The sequence below is a fragment of the Canis aureus genome, chromosome 1 (assembly GCF_053574225.1).
Source record: "Canis aureus isolate CA01 chromosome 1, VMU_Caureus_v.1.0, whole genome shotgun sequence".
Taxonomy (NCBI): Eukaryota; Metazoa; Chordata; class Mammalia; order Carnivora; family Canidae; genus Canis; species Canis aureus.
Window position 1 is genome coordinate 41023561 of NC_135611.1, and position 15410 is coordinate 41038970.

The 15410-nt window shown below is 38.3% G+C and overlaps 1 protein-coding gene across 7 annotated transcripts in view; it reads left to right on the plus strand.

The window, feature by feature from the left end:
* PCMT1 (protein-L-isoaspartate (D-aspartate) O-methyltransferase) overlaps window positions 1–15410 on the plus strand; it is a 45910-nt gene that overhangs the window by 10697 nt on the left and 19803 nt on the right. For 5 of the 7 annotated variants that reach the window (XM_077896558.1, XM_077896572.1, XM_077896583.1 and 2 more), the window contains 2 exons: window positions 4446–4550; window positions 6409–6440. In XM_077896558.1, coding sequence (XP_077752684.1) covers window positions 4446–4550; window positions 6409–6440 — 137 coding nt within the window. The remainder of the gene's footprint in view (window positions 1–4445; window positions 4551–6408; window positions 6441–15410) is intronic. The other 2 variants (XM_077896594.1, XM_077896614.1) reach the window with 1 other exon arrangement.

Sequence of the window (15410 nt, forward strand, 5' to 3'; positions counted from 1 at the left end):
TTTATTTATTTTAGAGAAAGAGCACACATGTGTGGGCAGGCCAGGGGAGGGGCAGAGGGAGAGAGAGAATCCTGAAGCAGACTCCTGACCGAGCATGAAGCCCAATGTGGGGCCCAATCCCAGGACGTTGAGCCACCAATTCAGTGACCTGTTGAACCTCCCAGGCATCCTTATTGTCTGCTTTTAGAAATAAAGATTTATGTTAACACAGCCTTTTTTGATATTGTTTGTGGTTGTTCCCATACTACTTTGATAGAGGTGGGTTGTTTCAACAGAGAGTTTTTGGCCTGCAAAGCCTGAAATATTTACTATTTGGACTTTTATGTAAGCTTGCTAATCTCTAATACAGTTCTTTTTCCTTGTGCCCTTTTGCAACTAATCTACTCTTTTTATCTCTAGCAGTCATAGATCAGCCTTCTGCCATTATGGTTTTGACTTTTCTAGAATTTGATATAAATGGAACCATATAGTATATAGTCTCCTTATGTGGCTTCTTTTACTGAGATTAGTACTTTTGAGATTTATCCATGTTGTTGAATGTATTGGTAGTTTGTTTTTTCTTTTTTTTATTGTTGTTAAGTTTTAATTTTTTTTCTTTTAGTAAGCTCTATGCCCAATGTTGGGCTTAAACTCATGACCCTGAGATCAAGAGTTGCATGCTCTGTGTACCAAGCCAACCAGATGTCTCAGTAGTTTGCTTCTTTTAATTGTTGATCTATCTTTCTCTCTCTCTCTTCTTTCTTTCTTTCTTTCTTTCTTTCTTTCTTTCTTTCTTTCTTTCTTTCTTTCTCTTTCCTTTCTCTTTTTTCTTCTCTTCTCCTCTCTTCTCTCTTCTCCTCTCTTCTCCTCTCTTCTTTTCTTTTCTTTTTTTTTTTTTTTCTTTTCTTTCAGAATGAGTATGCAGAGGGGTCAGGCAGACAGAGAGAGGGAATCTCAAGCAGACCCCCCACTGAGCGTCAGACCTATTCTAGGCCTTGATCCCAGGATCCTGAGATCATGACCTGAGCCAAAACCAAGAGTCAGATGCTTAACCAACCAAGCCAGACAGGCACCCTTGCACTTTCTTTTTTTGAATTTTCTTGAAAATGTTGCTTCATTCTTGCTTTGCTTTGAATTTTGCTCTTAGGAAATCTGATGGTTGCCTAATTTTTTTTTTTTTTTTAACTCTTCTTAGGTAATTCGAATTTTTTTGCCTTGAGGCTCTGAGGTTTTTTTCTATGCCTTTAAAGTCTGAAAAAGTTTTTGTTGTTGTTGTCATTTGTTTTAGAGAGAGTATACCTTGGACTTGGGCTTGGGGTGGGTGGGGGAAGAGGAAGGGCAGAGGGAGGAGGAGAGAGAATCTTAAGCAGGCTCCATGCCAAGTGCAGTGGAGCTCCATCTTAGTACCCTGAGATCATGACCTGGGTTGAAATCAAGAGTTGGATGCTTAACCAACTGAGCCATCAGGTGCCCCGAAAGTCTGATAGTTTTATTAGTAAATGTCATGAGCTTGATTTTTTTCCTGGTGATAGTTTTACATACTGCCTGCAGTTTTCTTGGAAATATAGTTTTATTTTTTATTTTATTTTATTTTTTTAAAGATTTTATTTATTCATGAGAGACACAGAGAGAGAGAGGCAGAGACATAGGCAGAGGGAGAGGCAGTCTCCATGAAGGGAGCCCAGTGTGGGACTTGATCCTAGGACTCCAGGACCACACCCTGAGCCAAAGGCAGACGCTCAACCAGTGAGCCACCCAGGTGTCCTTAGAATATAGTTTTAAAATTATTGTTTCCATTTAATCAGCTGAAATGTTTAAAAAATTTTTTAAAGATTTTATTTATTCTTTAAGATTTTCTTTATTTGACAAAAGAGAGAGTGCATGAGAGCACAAGCAGGGGGAGTAGGAGAGGGAGAAGCAGGCTCCCCACTGAACAGGGAGGCAGATGCAAGGCTCCATCTCAGGACCCTGGGATATATGACCTGAGCTGGGATGATGACATGAGCTAAAGGCAAATACTTAACCGACTGAGCCATCCAGGCGCTCCTTATTTATTTATTTGAGAGAGAGAGAGAGAGAGAGAGAGCATGAGTAGGGGAAGTGGCAGAGGGAGATGGAGAATAAGACACCCCACTGAGTGTGGAATCTGACACAGGGCTCAATCCCAGGGCCCTAGGATCACAACCTGAGCCAGTCACATGCTTAACCAACTGAGCCACCCAGCCCCCCCCCTTTTTTAAAGATATGTTTATTCATCAAAGACAGAGAGAGAGAGAGGCAGACACACAGGCAGAGGGAGAAGCAGGCTTCATTCAGGAAGCCCAATGTGGGACTTGATCCTGGAACCCCGGGATCACTCCCTGAGCCAAAGACAGATGCTCAACCGCTGAGCCACCCAGGTGTCCTTGTTGATTTTTTTAAAATATTTTATTTATTTATTTGATTTTTAAAAGATTGATTGATGATAGACACACACACACAGAGAGAGAGAGAGAGAGAGAGAGAGAGAGAGGCAGAGACACAGGAAGAGGGAGAAGCAGGCTCCATGCCGGGAGCCCGACGCGGGACTCGATCCCGGGACTCCAGGATTGCGCCCTGGGCCAAAGGCAAGCGCTAAACTGCTGAGCCACCCAGGGATCCCCTATTTATTTATTTTAGAGAGAGCTTATGAGCAGAAGTAGAGTGGAGGAGCAGAAGGGGAGGGAGAGCGAGGGAGAAAAAATCTCAAGTGGACTCCATGATAAGCTTGGAGCACGAGTGGGAGCTCAATCTCATGGCCCAGAGACCATGACCTGAGCCAAAACCAAGAGTTGGATGCTCAATCTGCTGAGCCACCCAGGTGCCCCTCAGCTGAAATGTTTTGATGTGCATTTTGTTTTCTTTTTATAATATCTTTGAATGGAGTTGGGCTTTTTTCTTTTTCCTGTTTTTAGACATTTTGTGGACACAGTTCCAGAGCACCTTTTTTCAGTATAGTGACTTGCAGTTTCTTTAAAGGATGGTGATGTGTTGATATTAGTGCTGGGAAAAGGGGAGAGGTCGGCACATCTTCTTGCTCTTTTGTTTCTGCCAGATCCTTAATTATCTTTTCCCTTCATTGCTGCACCAAAAGGCGTCATCCTTTCCCTATTTTCTTTTGATTCTCCTCCAGAATCAGAGCCTCTCATGATTGCCACTCCTAGTCTCATTAAATTTTTTTAAGATTTTTAATTTATTTACGAGAGAGAGAGATTGAGCGAGCAAGTGGAGGAGCAGAGGGAGAGGGACAAGCAGACTCCACACTGATTGTGGGACCCAACATAGGGCTTGGTCTTAGGACCCCAAGATCACAACCTGAGCCAAAACCAAGAGCTGGACACTTAACCAACTGAGCCACCCAGGTGCCCTCATTGAATTTTTTTAAAAAACAGCTTTACTGGGCAGCCTGCGTGGCTCAGCAGTTTAGCACTGCCTTCAGCCCAGGGTGTGATCCTGGAGACGTCGGGCTCCCTGCATGGAACCTGCTTCGCCCTCCTGCCTGTGTCTCTGCCTCTCTTTCTCTCTGTTTCTCATGAATAAATAAATAATATCTTTTAAAAAAACTTTGCTAAAGTATACTTTTATACTATATAATTCACCCATTTAAATTGTAAAATTATCTGTATGATTCTCAGCATGTGTCATTGTGTCTGGTGTGTTTTAGACAGTCAGTAAACATACTGAGTGAACTAATAAGGGCTTTACTGAATAATAACTGTGCATGGTACCAAGAGGGTTATTCAAGTTTAAAGTCTTCTATTTAATATCAAAGAACTTATAGTTTATTGGGGGAGCCAAATATAATCCTTATTGACCTTACTTTCCTTCTTGAAAAATTTCTTTTCACTTGGGCTTTGTAACGGTTTATCTATTTTCATCTACCCTTGTGGCTGCTTTTTGTCATAATCTTTTAAGGTTCCACTTCCTTTGCACATCTCGTCAGTGTTCACTTTTGTTTTTCGTCTCTGTGTATCTTCCCTGGCCTTTTGAGTTCACTTCCATTGCTTCACTTCCCATCTACATGTCTAGAAGTCTGTATCACTGTCTTAGATCTCTTTCCTGAGCCCCAGATCTATGTGTTCAGTAGACTGGCTCTGCAAATTTCTACTTGTATGGTTTATAGTCACTAACTGAATAAGTTATGCTTCTCCTCCTTAACTCTGAGCCTTCTCCAGGATTTCACAAATCAGTGTCTGATATCAGCATCTCAGCCATTACCCAGAGCTAGTTAGGTATATATTACCTAGGAAATAAAACTCAAATCCTTCTACATTTCTTCCTCCTTAATGTCATCACTGAAGACCAGGCTGTGTTTACCTGGGCAATTGCAGCAACTTCCAGTCTTGCTCTCTTCCAGTCCAGTCTCTGCAGTACAGGCATAATAATTATTCTAAAGTACATCTAATCATCTCACTCCTAGCTTAAAATTTTTGCCTCATTCATTTCAGAAAATGGAATCATCAAAACAGATAAAGTATTTGAAGTAATGCTGGCTACAGACCGTTCCCACTATGCAAAATGTAACCCTTATATGGATTCTCCACAATCAATAGGTAAGCTCTGGATTTCTGAAAATGCCACATTTTTACTCATTTACTGTATAATTTTTGTTAAGTAAAAATAGATTGGAACACAGATATTTATCTATTACTACCTTGCTAGTTTGAAATTTTATGCCTCAGTTAAATGTCATAATCCCAAACATAGCCATTTCAATAAAATGATGTTATGTATGAAGTACCTTTTCTATTTTTTCAAACTGCATGTAATATATAGAGAGAATATTTTAAACATTTTCTTTTTTTTTATTTTTTTATTTTTATTTATTTATGATAGTCACAGAGAGAGAGAGAGAGAGAGAGGCAGAGGCATAGGCAGAGGGAGAAGCAGGCTCCATGCACCGGGAGCCTGATGTGGGATTTGATCCTGGGTCTCCAGGATCGCGCCCTGGGCCAAAGGCAGGCGCCAAACCACTGCGCCACCCAGGGATCCCTAAACATTTTCTTTAAGACATACTTTTAATGAAAATTTAAGTTTAAGCTGAGTGCTAAGTTTTCTTTAGGGCCTTAATGTTGACTAAAGCTGTTTTTCACATTAATATTAGTTTTATAAATCAATATTAAAGGAAGTAAATGTAATTAAGTGGTTACTGACTTCTCTGCTTTACTTGCGCTGAATTTTTAGGTTTGTGCTTGGTTTTAGAAAATTCGATATTTAACTCCTTCTCCTGAAGCAGGTTTTGCTGAACTGCTGAGCCTTGGCAGTGGGCGCCTTTGAGGCTTAGAAGGGCCTCAGGATTCAGTCAGCCAGCTGCCATACTTTCTTCTTTTGAAGCACTATGACAGTCAGCAAAGAAGATCCTGGGGAGCTTCTGAACCCCGAAGGCACCTGCTACCACCGCTCAGTGAAAATTGCTTCAGATGCAGAAGCAGGTAAATAAGTTTTGAGAAAGCAGCACTGGAAGAAAAAACCTGAAAGCTAAAAACTAAGAAAAGATTGTAAATTACCACCAGGTGATAGTATACAGAGTAAATTGAGGTCGTTTATTAGTCTCTTAAGCTGCTTTTTTTTTTTTTTTTTTTTTTAATTTTTATTTATTTATGATAGTCACAGAGAGAGAGAGAGGGGCACAGAGACATAGGCAGAGGGAGAAGCAGGCTCCATGCACCGGGAGCCTGATGTGGGATTCGATCCCGGGTCTCCAGGATCGCGCCCTGGGCCAAAGGCAGGCGCCAAACAGCTGCGCCACCCAGGGATCCCTCTTAAGCTGCTTTGTTTGCCAGTTGCTCAGTAAGTTGCCAGAAATATGAAGCAATTTAATTTTCAAAGATTTTGCATATTTATTATATGTGGAAGTTTATTTTCTTTTTATAAACCCTGAGAGAAGGATACCTGTGTTGCTTAGTGGTCGAGCATCTGCGTTCGGTTCAGGGCATGGTCCCGGAGTTCCAGGATCAAGTCCCACATCAGGCTACCCTTGAGGAGCCTGCTTCTCCCTCTCCCTGTGTCTCTGCCTTTCTCTCTCTCTCTGTGTCTCTCATGAATAAATAAATAAAAATCTTAAAAAAAACAAACCCAGAGAGAGAAATCAAGTCATAAACTTACCAACTCAACTTCTTGACATTCTCACTTTCTTAGCTAACTCTATGGGAGAAGAAATTTTCAGAAATAGTGGGAGTGTTATACTAGATGAGCACATTAGGCTTTGGCAGGATTGTATTTTCTCATTTTAACTAAGCTTCTTGACAGTACTCTAAAATGCAAAATAAAAGTTTTATTTCCTTGAGATCATAAAAATAAAAAAAATATTACTATGAAACAGAATTTGTAGATGTTAGAAAAGGAGTTACATGGAGTGTCTGGTATGTTTTTGCAGCTGAGTATGTCAGTAGTTTTCTTCTTCTTTTGCAGGTTTCCAAGCAACAATCAGTGCTCCACACATGGTAAGTTAACTTTGGTCCTTTGGGTATGAGTGGATCACATTTTTCCTTTAAGATTGTTTTCTTCAGTAAAAAACGTTTAAAAAGTTAAACTTTTAATTGGATCAGTTTTATCATCTATGAGTTATGTAGATGGGTAATGAACCTCTTGTTCTTAATATACATATAGAGGAAAGTCTTCTTGGTAGAAATAGTCATTAAAGTTTTTGTTGGTTGTCGTTAGTATCTAGTCGCATAAAAATTGGATATAAAAGGTTATTTAGTGATGAAAAATTAAGGAAGAGAATATTTGGGACACCTGGGTGGCTCAGTGGTTTAGTGGCTGCCTTCAGCCCAGGGCATGATCCTGGAGTCCCAGGATCGAGTCCCACATTGAGCTCCCTGCATGGAACCTGCTTCTCCCTCTGCCTATGTATCTGCCTTTCTCTCTCTCTCTCTCTCTCTCTCTCTCAGTGTCGCTCATGAATAAATAAATAAAATCTTTAAAAAAAAAAAGGAAGAGAATATTTTAAATAATATAATGGATATATTGTAGAAATCTCAAATTGAATATTATTTCTTAACTTATTTGGAAAATTCATTAGGGTCTGGTCAAGTATAGCAGCTATGAAGTTCTGTACCTTTGAAAAGAACCTATTTTAAGTTATCTAGCACTTTTAATCTGTTGGGAATTTTCTTGGGTTTTAAATGTCAGTTATTTGAATGAGTACTCTGTTAGTTTTTGGGGAGAAGAACAATAGCTTTCTCATTCTCTGAAAGTATTTGGGATTGGAGAAGCTCTCATTTAAAGAGAAAGCCTTCTTTATATTAAGATAAATTCATGAACACCTGGGTGGCTCAGCGGTTGAGCATCTGCCTTTGGCTCAGGGTGTGATCCTGAAGTCCCAGGATCGAGTCTCACATCGGACTTCCTGCATGGAACCTGCTTCTCCTTCTGCCTAGGTCTCTGCCTAGGTCTTTGCCTCTCTTTCTCTCACTCTCTGTGTCTGTCATGAATAAATAAATAAAATCTTAAAAAAAAAGATAAATTAACATGTATATTATGATGAACTGGTAATTATACGATGAAAATATAGGAAAAATATTTGTAAACATTAAATAGAAATTACACTTTTAAAATTTATTTTTATTTATATTTTAAAGATTTATTTATTTTAGTAAGAGAGTATGAGCTGGGGGAGAGGCTGCGGGGGCATAGAGAGAGAAAGAGAGCCAGACTCTCTGCTGAGTGTGGAGCCCAATGTGGGGCTGGATCTGATGACCTCTGAGATCATGAGCTAAGCTGAAATCAAGAGTCAGATGCTTAACCAACTAGGGCACCATCCAGGTGCCCCTAGAAATGACTTTTTAAAATGTGACAAAAGTCAAGCCATTAAAACCATGGTATATTTTGCAACATAAGAATTTAGGAATTCTGCGGAGAAAAAAATGTTGTAAGCAAAATTAAAAGAAGAAAAACTGAGGAAAGTATTTGTAATACATGTAACAACCTAGGGTTAATTTTCATATATAAGTATTGGTGTGCATTTTATAAATTAAGAAGCGTGAAAGACTGGGAAACCCAAAAGAATATAGGTAAAGTACAAGAATGATAGTTCATAGAAAAAGAAATACAGATGATGTTAACATTTAAACAAATTTAAAAAAATGTCATTTACATTAATATTTATATACTTAGTAAATTACACATTAGCATTGTAGTGAAGTACCATTATTCACCTATCAGATTGTCAGAGATTAAAAAATTTAATACTTTGTATTGGAGAGGGGGAAACAGTCACATACTTTTTGTTGAGAGAGTAAATTGTTAGAGTGTTGGAAGACAGTTTGACAAATCTATAAAATGTGAAATCAATATATCTTACACTCTTCTGTTTTGTTTCAAGATATTTATCCTGTGCTTTTTTTTAAGGTACAAAATGACTAGATGTTCATTGCCACATTATTTATAATAGAAAACAAAAAACAACACTGATATAGGCAACTAATAGTAGATGGTTAATAGTTATAGTACATCCATACAGTGAAATACTGTAGCTGTTAAGTGAGGAATATCTGTAAGTACCAACATGGCAAGATGTTCAGGAAACATTAAGTATAAATGTAGAATACAGAATAGTAAATCAAATGTGCACATATACAAACACACATGTCTTCTTAATAGGCATGAAAACTAAAAATTATTTTTTCTTTTTTTTTTTTTTAAGATTTTATTTATTTATTCATGAGAGACACACGGAGAGAGAGAGAGGCAGAGACACAGGCAGAGGGAGAAGCAGGCTCCATGGAGGGAGCTGGACGTGGGACTCGATCCTGGGTCTCCAGGATCATACCCTGGGCTGAAGGCAGGCACTAAACCACTGAGCCACCCGGGTGGGCTGCCCTAAAAATGATTTCTTCTCAGGTCACAATTAGATGATTGGAGGGATGAGAGTGAAAGCGAGATCTGCTTTTCACTTTGTACCCTCTACACGTTAGCAATTTTTCTGTTTTCTTTTTTTTTTTTTAAAGTTTATTTATTTATTTAAATAATCTCTATATCCAAGGTGGGGCTTATATGCCCAACCCCAAGATCAACAGTTGCACGCTTCTCCAGCTGAGCCAGCTAGGTGCCCCCTTCTTTGGTGGTGGTGGTGGTTATTGTTACTGTTTTTCTGTTTTGTGTTTTTTCTTAAAGATTTTTTTTATAAAGTTTTATTTATTTGAGAGAAAAAATGAGCGAGCGAGAGAGAGATGAGCCAGGGAGAGAGAGAGTGCGAATGCATAAGCAGGGGGAGGGAAAGAGGCAAACTCCACACTGAGCAGGGAGCCTGATGCGGGGCTTGATCCCAGGACCCTGAGATCATGACCTGAGTGGAAGGCAGATACTCAACTGACTGAGCCACCCAGGTGCCCCAAAGATTTTATTTATTGGACAGAGAGAGAGCACAGGCAGGAGAAGCAGCAGACAGAGGGAGAGGGAGAAGCAGCCTCCCCTCTGAGCATGGAGCCTGACTCGGGGCTCAATCTCAGTACCCTGGGATCATGACCTGAGCCAAAGGAGAAGACTCTTAACCAGTTGAGCCACTCAGGCATCCCTCACTTTTTTGTGTTTTTTAACCATGGGATAGGAATGTGTGTGTGTGCGTGTGTGTGTGTGTTTTAGGATTTATTTACTTATCTTAGAGAAAGAGTGTGCGTGTGCACAAGCAGGGGGAGGGGCAGAGGGAGAGAGAGAATCCCCAAGTAGATTCCCCTTTGATTGAGGGAACCCAATGCAGGGTTCCCCAGAACCTTGAGATTATGACCTGAGCCAAAATCAAGAGTCAGAGGCTCAACCAACTGAGCTACCCAGGTGCCCTAGGAATGTTTTTTTAAATAGGTTAACTATTCAAAGAAATGATTATAAAAATTGTAATCTTAAGATTCCTGCAAGCAGTTTGAACTACTACTTGAAATAAAAGATTTATATAGAAACATTAATTCTAAAAGTTAGTTTGGAGAATTGGTACCCCACATGTTTGGGAAGTTGACTGGAGGGGTGAATCTTCAGCTATTAAAGAAAATACTGTATGCCATTTTTCCCGCCTGAAGCTTGGTGCTGAATATTTAGTTCGCTGCTAAACAAAACATGGCAGTAGCTCTGTGGCAAAGGATGCATTTTTCAACAAAAAGAAATAACCAATTTAGTAAGCTATTATAATTCACATACTAGGGATCCCTGGGTGGCGCAGCGGTTTGGCGCCTGCCTTTGGCCCAGGGCGCGATCCTGGAGACCCGGGATCGAATCCCATGTCGGGCTCCCGGTGCATGGAGCCTGCTTCTCCCTCTGCCTGTGTCTCTGCCTCTCTCTCTCTCTCTCCCTGTGTGACTATCATAAATAAATAAAAATTTAAAAAAAAAAATAATTCACATACTATAAAATTCATCTTGTTAAAGTCTATAATTCCATAGGTTTTAGTCTATTTAGAATTGTGCAAACAGCACCACTGTCCAATTTCAGAACATTTTTCTCACATCAAAAAGAACGCTGTTACCCATTAGCAGTGAATTCCCATTTCTCCTCTGCCTAGGTCCTGGTGACCACTAATGTGCTTTTTGTTTCTATGTCTCTTTTGGACATTTTGCATAAATGGAATAATACAAAGTTATGGCATTTTGCCAATGGCTTTTTATACTTTGCAATATCTCCAAAGTTTCTGTTGTAGGATGTATCTCTAATTCATTTCTTTTTATAGTGAATGATATTCCATTGTGTAGATATACCACACTTTGCTTGTCAGTTGATGAACATTAAGTTGTTCCCACTTTCAAGCTACTGTGAAAAATGCTACTCTGAACATTAATGTACAGGTTTTTGTGTATGCATGTATTTTCAATTCTTAGGAGTGGGATTGGTAGATCATACAGTGATTCTATATTTAGCATTCTAAGGAACTGCCAAACTTTTTTCCAAATGGCTACACTGTTTTACATTCCCACCAGCAAGGTACAAATGGGGACTCCAGTTTCTCTACTTTCTTGTCAACAATTGTTATTGTATGGTTTATTTTATCCATCCTAATAGCTGTGAAGTAGTATTGTGGTTTTGATTTGCATTGCTCTAGTGGTTATGATGTTAAGCATCCTTTCAAGTGCTTATTGACCATTTGTGTATCTTCTTTGGAGAAGTGTTTATTCATATCTCTTTTCATTTCTTATTTGGATTGTCTTTTAATTGTTGAAAAGGATGCATTTAAAACAGTTCTTATTGTGGTATAAGGGATATAACACAAAAGTTATCATCTCAACCTTTTTTTTTTTTTAAGATTTTATTTATTTATTCATGAGAGACACAGAGAGAGGGGCAGAAGCATAGGCAGAGGGAGAAGCAGGCTCTCTCTGAGGAGCCTGATGCGGGACTCGATCCCAGGATCCTGGGATCAGGACCTGAGCCAAAGGCAGATGTTCAACCACTGAGCACCCCCGGTGCCCTCTCAACTGTTTTTTAAGTGTATTGCTTAATAGTGTTAAAAACATTGATATTGTTGTGTAACCAATCTCCAGAACTCTTATCGTCTTGCAGAACTAAAACTCTCTACCCATTCAACAATAATTTCCCATTCCTTGCTTTCCCCAGCCCCAGGTGACCACTATTCCACTGTCTCTATGAATTTGATTACTCTAGATACCCTATAAGTGGAATCACGCCGTATTGTTTTTTATGACTAGTGTATCTCACTTAGTGTCACATCCTCAGGGTTCTTCCATGTCATAGCTTGTATTAGAATTTTCTTATAAAAGAATGTATTTTAATTACTTATGTATCCTTATTTGTGTCTCTTAATAAGGAAAATGTGTGTATTTATGTGTATATATATAGTCACACAGTACATCTATCTATACGTATGTGGGTATGTACAAACAGTAATAATCCTTTGATGCTTGCTGAACCAGAATGTGAATAGAATAAAATAGTATTAATTATATGAACAAACATTTGTGATTTTTGCCTCATTTATTGTATAGATATTAGAAGTATTTTTTTTTCATCTTAGAAGTATTAAAAGAAACAGAAAGTGAGGAGCAAAGAGAAATGACATCTGTGTAATGAACTTTTAAATCACAGACTTGGAGGATCCCTGGGTGGCTCAGAGGTTGAGCACCTGCCTTCGGCCCAGGACATGATCCTGGAGTCCTGGGATCGAGTCCCGCGTCCGGCTCCCTGCATGGAGCCTGCCTCTCTCTCTGCCTGTGTCTCTGCCATTCTCTCTCTTCTCTCTCTCTCTCTCTCTCTCTCTCTCTTGGTGTTTCTCATGAATAAATAAAATCTTAAAAAAATAAAAAATAAAAAAATAAGTCACAGACTGCTTGGAAGTATCTACAACCCTGGAATATTTTCCAAAGTCTTAATTGAAAATGTGATATATGCTTTCGGCAAGAGATTAAAAGTAATCTGTTAAAATGGCATCTTGAGGACCCTGAGCACATTTAGCATATAGATATTGAATCCTAAATATCATTTCTACTCCCCTTGGAGAAGTGACCAAATTTTGGAAGGTGAGGAAGTACTCAGAGCTTGATGGGGTGATGTTGGAAGGACATAGGAGCAGGTTTGAAGAGACTACCAGAGGCCAAATTGGAGATAATTTGAGAATTGAAAAATGATAGGTAATGAAGATAATGGATTGTAACACTGTGAATTGAGAAACAAAAATTCATGAATTCGTAGAGATTTTTTTAAAAAGGCAAGACAGGGAAAAAATGAAAAACAGAAGAATGCCAATTAATACATATGGAGGGAATAATAGAACCTTTAAAAAAATCACTATTTAAAAATCATCAATATGATTGAATTGGGCAGAAATCATCAATCTAGAACAATTTAGAGGAAGGTTGTTGGGGCATAAAAATGTTCATGTAGTATAGGATTTATTAATTACAAAGAGAAAATTATGCCTTTAAGATAAGAGTAATCTAAGTTGTTACCATATTTAGCTGAATGGTTGAGCTTGGCAGGTCCAGGGATGAGGTGACCCAACATTATGTGCTTCCTGATGTGATGCAGTGGGAGGTGCATAGCAAGCCTTAGGTGCTGTTCTTGCTACGTCTTTGATCTGAATCTAATCATGAGGAAATTCACACATCTAGAATATAGGGTATTATGTGGGACAGCTAGACAGGACTCCCTAAAGGAGTCTGTGTTTTAAAGAACAGAGAAGTGGTAGGTACAGGAGAATTGAGGGGAGAATATTTTATATTGACAAATGCAATGCATAAACCTTGAACAGTTTTAAAGGACATTTTGGGGACAGTTGAAATTTGAGTATGGTACATATATTAGTTGAAATTTGAGTATGGTACACTGAATTGATGATTTTCTTGAGTGTATTAATGGTGATGTGGTTGCAAAGGGAAATGTCCTAGTTTTTTGGCAGATTCATGCTGAAGTATTTTGGAGTGAAGTATCGTGATGTCCACAGCCTATTTTCAGATGGTTTGATAAAACAGCTGGCACAATATATCAAGTTGGTGACTGTATATAAGGAAAAAAGGGTATTCAATGTATTTGTGGATTTAAAATTTTTCATAATTATAAAAAAGAACATTTAAAAAACGTAGTTTTGGGATTTAGAGATAAACGTGTTATCCAGAAAATAATAGGTAGGGTGATAAAAGCATTAAAAGAATCTAATAATTGTGATTGAAAGCCTTGACATTTTAAATCGAATGAGGCTTTAATAATGGCTCAGTGATACTCCCCTTAAAAAAAAAATCTTATACAAACTTAGTACTGAAAAAAATATCCATAAGGGTTTTTTGGGATTAAGATGGTACAGTACTGCCTATAGATTAAAGAAGTCCAAGGTCCTTTGATTTCTGAATCAGGAAAGCCAGATATTGCAGGAGTTATTTTGTTTCTTTGATTAATTCCCTATTTTTCCAGTCTAATACTTGTTATCTTATTAATTCTAAACCTCATAACTGATTAAAAGTCTGATGAAAGCTACTTTTGATGCTTAATCCAGGACTCTTTTTCATAGCACTAGTGTTTTTCACTCTTGTTTTGTTTTGTTTTGTTTTGTTTTGTTTTTCACTCTTTAGACAAGAGCCTCTCTTGTAGAGCAATCTATATGAAAAATAGTTAAAGTTAGTTCTCTCTTACTCTTTTCCTAAAACACACCCATCCCTCAGTTTACATCTTTGTGTTATCCCTAAAGGGCTTTTGTGGAACCTTAATGACTCTCTGGAATACTGTTTGAAAATCTTAGGATTGTGTGTAGTTGTATCTATTAAAGGCCTTTTTCCCTTCTTAAATTAGTTGTGGCATAGTAGTCTTAACTTTTTAACTTTTTTATATGGAAAGTATCCAACACCACATATACAAATAGAATAATAAAATGAACCCTCATGTAGCCATCATCACCTTTAATAATTACCCACAATTCGTTAATCTTGTTTTTATCTTTGTCTCTCTCTTGCTGAACTATTTAAAAACAAATCTCAAGCATAATATTATTCACCCCTAAATATTTAAATATAAATCTAATGACTTTAAAAACATGGCAATACTATATCATACCTAATGGTGTTCCTTAGTATGTTATTATCTTAAACATAATTCATGCTCAGACTGTACTAGGTGTTTCAAAAAACTTTTATGGTTGATTTGCTTAAATAAGATCCAAACAAGGTCCAGACACTGCAGTGAGTGGCTGACTCTTGGTTTCAGCTCAGGTCCTAATCTCAGAGTCATGAGTTTGAACCCTATGTTGGGCTCCACACTCAATGCAGAGTTTGCTTAAGTTTTTCTTTCTGTCTCCCCCTCTCCTCTATTCTCCCTCCTTTTCCCTCTCTCAAATAAATAAATCAGTCTTAAAAAACAACAACAAAACCTGTTCATTTGTCCTGTAGAATTTCCCATATTCTAAACTTGGTTAATTGTTTCCTGTGGTATTTAACTTAATCCCTTCTACCTCCCTTTTCAAGAACACTGCCTAATGGTTCTTTCTGTTCCATCATATCGGGGAGCATGATGTCTGATCATTTACTTTTAGTGATTGGAATAAATAATCTTTTCAATAATTTTTTTAAAAAAGATTTTACTTATCCATTTGAAAAAGAGAGAGAGGCAGGGGGAGGAACAGAAGGAGAAGGACAAGCAGACTCCATGCTGAGTGTAGAGCCTGACATAGGGCTCTATCCCAGGTCATGACCTGAGCTGAATCCAAGAGTTGGATGCTTAACTGACTGCTCCACCCAGGTGCTGCTTAATAACATTTTAAGTTATTATACACACAGTAAGACATACAGATCTTAGGTGTATAGCTTAATGAATGTTCACATATGTATATATGTAACCACCACCTAGATGAAGATCAGAACATTTCCTACGTCCTAGCAGCCTCTCTTAATGGCAGTTTCTTAGACTCTACCCTCAATGTAACTAATATTCTGGCTTTGGTCATCTAAATTTGTCTTCTAAATAGGGAGTTTCCACGGGAGACTGGGTGG